This window comes from Triticum aestivum, chromosome 5B, assembly GCF_018294505.1.
Source record: "Triticum aestivum cultivar Chinese Spring chromosome 5B, IWGSC CS RefSeq v2.1, whole genome shotgun sequence".
Classification (NCBI taxonomy): domain Eukaryota; kingdom Viridiplantae; phylum Streptophyta; class Magnoliopsida; order Poales; family Poaceae; genus Triticum; species Triticum aestivum.
Window position 1 is genome coordinate 501057850 of NC_057807.1, and position 8556 is coordinate 501066405.

The 8556-nt window shown below is 49.8% G+C and overlaps 1 protein-coding gene across 1 annotated transcript; it reads left to right on the forward strand.

Moving 5' to 3' along the window:
- Nucleotides 1-4631: 4631 nt before the first annotated feature.
- LOC123116627 (probable polyamine transporter At3g13620) lies at nucleotides 4632-8283 on the forward strand. Its single transcript, XM_044537568.1, has 2 exons — nucleotides 4632-5584; nucleotides 7532-8283. Exons 1-2 carry the CDS (start codon nucleotides 4657-4659, stop codon nucleotides 8098-8100), a joined length of 1497 nt encoding a protein of 498 aa, XP_044393503.1. The 5' UTR covers nucleotides 4632-4656; the 3' UTR covers nucleotides 8101-8283.
- The last annotated feature ends 273 nt before the right edge of the window (nucleotides 8284-8556 follow it).

Genomic DNA, 8556 nt, shown 5'->3' on the forward strand with positions numbered 1-8556 from the left:
CCGGAGCGCCACGGAGGAGACGACAACCGCACCTTGCAACACGCACGCACGATGAGCCCAAGGATATACGCGTGATTAAATAAAAAAGTAGGATATTTTTCGCAAAAGAACATGCCACGTTAGCCCGGTCTAGACCATTTTGCAACAATTAGGCGCAGAGATGGTACTGACATGCAAAAAATATGACTAGTGATACCAATCTGTTACAACGTCCCCAAGTGTGGTACTTCCATGTAATTAACTCCCTCAGCAAGGATTGCTAGTCAACCCTATTTCTTTTTCTTTGTGAGGCTGACCCATCATTGTTCTTTTTACCTTTTCAATACTAGGGATACTTCACACATAGCGACACACTCAATATAATGCACACCGCTCACACTATTGTCAGTTCATCTAAACTGGCAATATATACTGATAGAAAAGATGCACATTATACATCTATAAATAAATCATACAACCATGATAACAACATCATAACAGAATTATTTAAAAAAATCATAATGGAATTGATCGACACATAGCAAAAGATCCACCACACGAATTTTACGCAGATGTTCATAATCATGTTCACCAACTCATAAGATCTAGACATTGGAGCACAACTGAGTGATATTACTACATAGCTACTACTCCCTCCGTCCCATAATGTAAGACGTTTTTTTACACTACATTATGAGACAAAGGGAGTACTACATACCCGCAACCCACTGGGTGGACTACTCGCACATCATATGAAGCAGTTTGGTGATGATCTTGATGACAAACAGTGATGACTTCTCCCTCCCGCTAGGGAGGTGTTTGTTTCTGTGACTGGTAATGTAAACGTAATGGGAAACAGATTACGCCCTGTAACAGCTCCGCACGGGATAAACCATGTTTTGTTTGGTTGGGCTGTGTAAAGGAAATGGATCTGCAGGAGGAGGTTGATGGAGGATGAAGAGATTGATCCGGAGATGGGCCTTGTTGCTCCTCGTCGGCGGCTTCAACCGTCCACCCTCGTCGTCGGCGGCGGCGGTGTTGTTCCTGGCGACTGATGTGGCGAGGTCGTTCCCGGCGGCTGAACGAGGAGGAGAGGACCGAGGGGAGGCCACAACGCTGGACTCGAAGGGGGTCGTGGGGAGGCGGCAGCGTTGGACTTGAAGAGAGCAGGCAGCGCAAACAGATCGAGGAGAGGAGGGAGGAGGAGGGCTCGGGGTGAGGGGTGGTAAGGAAACCTTTACCGGTGGGTTGTGGGCGGTATCGACCGATAGCTGTCCTGGACCTGATTACAGAGGAAAGTGATTACAGAAATCTGTCACCAAACGTCCGTAACAGTATCCGCTTACACTATAAACAGGTGACGGATGAATTCTGATGAAACAAACACCTCCCGGTGCCAGGGAAGTACTATGACTTGTTTCTGCCTTGGTTTCATGAATATCTCTTTGTGGTGTGGACGGAATACATCAAATAATTGTTAGAATTAATCCGAGCCACTCCGTCGATCATCCGAGGACCAAGCAATCATACGAGCACGACACCGAGATTTGTTAACGAGGTTCACCGATATGGCTACATCCCCGGGGCCTGACTATGGGCGCTCCTCCCCATGATACCGCTACAATACCGCACCCGGTCGCCCTGGACACCGGCACATGCCGCCGGCTTCCCCTGCGTTCCGGTGCTATTATGTTGGCATAGGTTACATCGTGTGTCTACCCCCGCTATATAAGAGAGGCCTAGGATACAAGTGTCCTACTAGGACACGACTCCACATCCTATGTAAACACGATACAACTACAAGTTCAACTGTAACCTACCTTGTACACTATATTCGACACAACTCTAACAAACTCCACCTTGGCGAATATTCTCCACCACCTTGAATTCGTCAATGCGTCAAACTTTCATGTACATTGGACTTGAGCTTATCCCATGAGCACCGCTGCTACTTCAAAGACTCCATATGACTCCACCTGCAACTTCTAGTCCCTTCTATTCTTGACCACAGTCAACACTCGAGCAAAATTAAGTTCCGCATTACTCTCGTTTGCGCTCCCAACTTCCAGAGCATCAGTCCAACGCCATCACACACTGATCGCTGACCTGCGTGAAAGTGAACAACTCACATATTGGGTGTCACACCTAAGAGTTACCTGAACTCAACATCACCGCTCCTTTCTTGACCGTCTGTCTGAAACTTGAAAGAATTTCACCATTGCTTGTAGTCATCCCGAGTCAAATTCGCAGTTGTCTCACCACATGTATGACCACCAGAGCCCTGGCCCGTCTCCATGCCCCATGCATACCGCACGCCTCGCCGCTATTACCGCGTCGAGCCTTCACTGTCCCGGTTGAGTCTCAAGGGTCGCGAAACCACACCACTCAACCCCCACTGCAGAGTAACACCGATCATCACCGACCGATGACGAGTTTCACGCTTCCATCAGACCACTGGGCTCCAGTCCGAATTGCGTGTCACTCGCTTTCCCGTCGCTGAATAGGCTTTGATTCCCTGGATCCTTACACGGTAGCCCCTCAATCCAGCTCTACCTTCAACATGACTCCATGGTAGATGATCAGTCCACCCTCGCGTCCCGTCGACTTCAAGCTCACATGCGTACGTCACCTTGAATCAACCCCACGCCATAGTCTTGTCGAAGTCACACAAGCCCTCAGGCCTGCCCCACGTGTTTCCACGCCCCAGAAGTCGGTCACCATCAGCAACACACTCCAATGTCGTCATCGCCGATCTCACCACCGTCTTCTGTACCAACCGACTTGCGTCGATGCGTCAGACTGTCTAGTCTGACCCAGCCGAACATATTCAACTGCAGACACATTCCAGACTCAAACCATCACCGTGACCTTCGCCATCCATACACAAACGTGTACCGACAAAGAAACCAAAGCAAAGTCCTCCATAGCCTTCCCGTGTGAACATGCCACAGATCAAGAAAGCTAAGCTAGCTCAAACTCTTGATTCATCACACATATGTAGCTTTAGAACTTATTTTTTCCTTTCTTGATAGCATATCACGGCCTTGACTCTCAGCCCTTGTGCCAATTCTTTTTGTCACAAACAAATCTTGTACTGCCACAGCATCCATACGCTCCGCAGCCTCTTCCCGCGGACACACGTGCGTGCAACAGCCCAACATCGGCCTTGCCAGCCCAACACAGTGCGCTTTAAGCCTCCAGCACAAACAGCCTGACTAGGCCGCACAGACCATCATGCCAAGGCCTGCCCTCAAGTGCCATGGCCCACCACGCTACACCCCTGATGGGCGTCCACTTAGTCCAGCGCTCCTGCGATCCGATTATGTTGAGCCTGCTGCACCTTCCGCCGCTACTACGCTCGCCCGAACGATCTATGCCAGATCTTTCGCCGCACGTCTAGCGCTTGCATGTCTGATCCGATCTGCGCGAGTCGGCGTGATTGCCTATCGCCTTTGACGTATTCCGACCGAATCTCAACCGTACTCGTCACGATATCGATCGAAACATCAAATCTTCCTCCTCTAGATCAACAATCCACAGCCTCCGAATAACCTAGCTCTGATACCACTTGTTAGAATTAATCTGAGGCACTTCGTCGATCATCCGAGGACCAAGCAATCATACGAGCACGACACCGAGATTTATTAACGAGGTTCACCGATATGGCTACATCCCGGGGCCTGACTATGGGCGCTCCTCCCCATGATACCGCTATAATACCGCACCCGGTCGCCCTGGACACTGGCACATGCCGCCGGCTTCCCCTGCGTTCCGGTGCTATTATATTGGCATAGGTTACATCGTGTGTCTACCTTGTACACTATATTCGACACAACTCTAACAATAATTATGGCGCTTATTACTTGTATAGATGGAGGCTGTTGCCGAAGGGCGTGCAGAGATTAGCCACCTAAGATACCACCCCGACGATCTGACCATATACCCTTGGCACGCTCAATAAGGATTGTGAACATGCCTGACATGATATTGAATAGCATATGGGATAAACGGTCCCTTGCCGGAAGTCGTGACCAACGTCATCATTGACGATCTTGACGAATACAACACTCTAATACGACCTCCCAGAGATTCAATAGCATTATCTAAAAAGGGATATTCAATAGCATGATTGGTATTTATTTTTGCATGGAATAGCATGATTAGTTGGCTGGTTGCTGATTGCCATAAACAAGATTAGTTGTAGTATTCTGTATAGCGAATTACTGATGGACACATTGGATACATTTTAGTGTGTTTATATGTGTGGAGGCAAACGAATGGATTTAACTACCGCCGCCCACATGTTCATCTTGTGACGACCGAGCTGATCAAGATTAATGGCTGCAAGCACATAATGGCCTTGAGTACACCCTAAACAAGTGGAGTAGTTAGCTAAGCAACCAAACAAATTAAAAGAGCTCAATCGGACAAAAGGTGATGGTAGTTAATAAAGCTCTAAGCTCGCAGCCCGCAGCAAATTAAGCATATCTATTCGGGCGTCAGCTGGTGATGCTCGTTGGGACTTGCCCAATTAGCACAAGTTGACCAAAATGACCGCATAGGCGCATACCCTTTCTGGCTCCTCCTTTCAGCTCAATTTTATACATATAGCACAACGGCCACACGAATGATCGGCACGCAAACTTGTTCCTCCGCACCCTGGCGAGTAAGCTCAGCATGAACCAAGAAATCCTAACTGACAGACAACCATCACAGAGTGAGGAACAAGGACAACATCCACAGCCGCATGGGGCCTTCACGCAAGAGCACGCACCACATGACCAGCTGCTGCAGCAAGGCGGCGGCCGGACCCCGGCGTCGTCCGGCCACCTGCGGCGCAAGATCACGCTGATTCCGCTCGTCTTCCTCATCTACTTCGAGGTGGCAGGCGGCCCGTACGGCTCCGAGAAGGCGGTCCGCGCGGCGGGGCCGCTGTTCACGCTGCTCGGCTTCCTCGTCTTCCCCTTCGCGTGGGGCGTCCCGGAGTCGCTAGTCACCGCAGAGCTCGCCGCCGCGTTCCCGGGCAACGGCGGCTTCGTCCGGTGGGCCGACCACGCCTTCGGCCCGCTCGCGGGCTCCCTCATCGGCACGTGGAAGTACCTCAGCATCGTCATCAACATCGCCGCCTACCCGGCCCTCGTCGCCGACTACCTTGGCGGCGTGGCCCCCGCGGTCGCGGAGCCCGGTAGGACGCGCACGGGCACGGTGATCGGCATGACGCTGTTCCTCTCGTTCGTGAACTACGCTGGCCTGAGCATTGTCGGCTGGGGCACGGTGGCGCTGGGGATAGTGTCGCTGGCCCCGTTCGTGCTGATGACGGCGATGGCGGTGCCCAAGGTGCGACCGCGTCGGTGGGCGTCGCAGGTGAATGGGAGGAAGGACTGGAGACTATTCTTCAACACGCTCTTCTGGAACCTCAACTACTGGGATAGCGCGAGCACCATGGCTGGCGAGGTGGAGCGGCCGGAGCGGACGTTCCCGCGGGCGCTGGCGGTGGCGGTTGTTCTGATCGCTGTCAGTTACCTGCTGCCGCTTATGGCCGCCACCGGCGCCACGGACGCACCGCCGAATGCCTGGGTCAATGGCTACTTGGCCGACGCCGCAGGTACGTACAAACGTTGCTTAGTAGTATCAGTTTCTTCTTACTTTTTTTTCAGAAAAACTTTCAATCTATTTATCTTCAATCATGGCAGTACAATGAATACCAGAAATAAAAATTACATCCAGATTCGTAGACCACCTAGCGATGACTACAAGCACCGAAACGAGCCGAAGGCGCGCCGCCGTCATCGCCCCTCCATCGCCGGAGCCGGGCACAATTTGTTGTAGTAGGCAGTCGGGAAGTCGTCGTGCTAAGGCCCCATAGGACCAGCACTCCAGAACAGCAACCGTCGCTAATGAAAAACAACGTAGGTCGAAAGGATCCAAACCGAAGACATACGAACGTAGACGAACAACGACGAAATCCGAGCAAATCTACCAAAGATAGATCTGCCGGAGACACACCTCCACACGCCCACCAACGATGCTAGACGCACCGCCGGAACGGAGGCTAGGCGGGGAGACCTTTATTCCATCTTCAGGGAGCCGCCGCCGTCTCGTCTTCCTGAATAGGACACAAACTCTAACAAGATTGAAAAAAATAATTAAAAACGGAGCCCTCCCGCCGGCCCTTGCCAGGATCCACCACGCCTCCATGGCCTTAGGCCCACCAGAGACGAGGCGGATCTGCGCCGGCGCCGGCGAGAGGCACGAACCCTAACTTTCTTGTTTCTTACTGCTGCGAGACAAAAAGGCTTTTGTCATTTTGTTTGTTCTCATTCTCCTTTGCTTCGTTTGTTGTTATCATCTACCCTATGGATTGTTTATATCAGTATAAACGTCAGTTACTGCCGCCGCTCATATTCCTAGTTTGCCTTTGAATCTGTAGCTAGTTTATATATTTTTCTTGGTTGATATTGTTGCGCTTAAACAAGGGTAAACGTCCCATTTCTGAAACATGTTTTTCTTTTTTGAAATTGCTAATCAGGGAAACTCTACTTTTATGATGTGCCTCTAGCTTAACTTTTGTGAGTACAGTATTTTATAGTAAGCGGGTTTATGCAATAATACAAAGTAATGTTCAGCATCTCTCGGATTTGTGCAGATGGTTTTGCAAAAATAAAACATATTTTCTACTCTTTGCTTACTTCAAAAAGATATGAATTTTGAAAAAAAAGTTCATCGATGTTCACATGATACAACATGTACATTTGCATATCAAAAACATATACTGCGCGTACATGAATAACTTATATTAGCTACACCCAAGTTACTTGTCTTAGATTTGTCAATGTAGATATGGATGTATCTAACACTAAAACGTGCCTAGATACATCTGCATCTAGACAAATGATTCGGGGCGGAGGGAGTGTTCACTAGTCAAATTTTAGGTTCATCTTTTTTTTTCCATTCTAGACACATACTAGCTAGTATATTGTTCCACCACATGTTGCAAGTGTACATATTAAATCATGATAAACACTTTATTATTTTAAATCATGACTTTCAAAGAGAGGGTGCAAAGAAGGCAAAGTGTGAATTTTATATGTAACTCGACTTTGGAGAGTTGTGCCTCAAAATTGGTTGGGATTTTCTAAAGTCTAAGTCGATTATGAAAGGTGCGACTTCAATTTAGTGAAAAGTGCACCATGTACATTTTTACCTTTTTTTTAGGATATTAACATTTTTTACCTAGTTGCGATATTTTAGAGAAGTGCAAGTTACACTTTTTATATTAATGTAAAGTTACACTTTTAACCGTCATGGCCCTATCATGTATAGGTCGTACTATAAGACAATAGCGAACAACAAACTCTTTTCTGGTTCATGACAACAACTTAGACATGCCAAAATCTCAGACGTCTTGATATTATCAAAACAGTATTCTAACACCTCGAGATGTGCTATAATCGAGTTGGGCTGAATCCAACTGGTGCAACTTACAACACGACGTGTTTATTATCCTACTTTGATTCTTCAAAGAAAAATGTTAACTTTCCGTGCCTGACAGGCATCATCGGGGGCCAATGGCTCAAGTATTGGACCGGGGCCGGTGCGGTGATCTCCTCCATCGGCATGTTCGAGGCCCAGATGAGCAGTGGCTCGTTCCAGCTCCTCGGGATGGCGGAACTCGGCCTCCTCCCGTCCGTCTTTGCCCGCCGCGCTGCCTATACCGGGACCCCATGGGTTGCCATCGCCGCGTCGACCGCCGTCGCGATCGCCGTCTCCTTCCTCGGCTTCGACGACGTCGTCGCCACCGCCAACTTCTTGTATAGCTTGGGCACGCTGCTCGAGTTTGCCTCCTTCATCTGGCTCCGTGTCAAGCACCCGGCGGTGAAGCGCCCCTACCGCGTGCCACTGCCGCTGCCTGCGCTCGTGGCCATGTGCGCCGTGCCGTCGGCTTTTCTGGCCTATGTGTGTGCGGTGGCCGGGTGGAGGGTGTTCGCTGTCGCGGCTGGGCTGACGGCGCTCGGTGTCGGTTGGCATGGCATCATGAGGGAGTGCAGGGCTAGGAAGTTGCTCAGGTTCAACAACGCGGTTGCTGCTGTCCATCAGGAGGATGCTGAAGACACGGTGTGAACTTTGGAGCTGGCTTCAGTCGTAGTGAGAAACTATCAACTGGTTCAGAAGTGGCATATGTCTCTCTCATGTATTTGAGTGACGTGGATTTGGAGCTAACACAACAATTCAAGTCTCGAAGAACCTAAACAGCGATCCATGGTGGTACAGAATAAGGAGGAAAGGACAGAGGGATTTGCTTGAGTGTACGTTTGTCCTCTGTCATTTTGTCCGTATAACACGTATGATTTGCTAGCAAGATTCCAACAGAATCACAACCGCCAGACACCAATGTTTCTACTTTCAGTTCAGCTATTAAGTTTTTGCAATTTATACCACACCTATAAGGCGTCGCCCTCCCGCTCGTGTGACTCGGGCGGCACCCAAGCCCAGCCGCCAGGCCATCTGCGGTAGCTCTCTCCATCCCCTCCGCCACTGTTGGAGGAGGCCGCCAGGCTAAGCCTACGCGGCTAACGG

Coding starts and splice junctions, on each gene's coding strand:
- LOC123116627 (XM_044537568.1), top strand. CDS start 4,657: ATGAACCAAGAAATCCTAACTGACAGACAACCATCACAGAGTGAGGAA. Junction 5,585..7,531: donor CTACTTGGCCGACGCCGCAG/GTACGTACAAAC, acceptor CGTGCCTGACAG/GCATCATCGGGGGCCAATGG.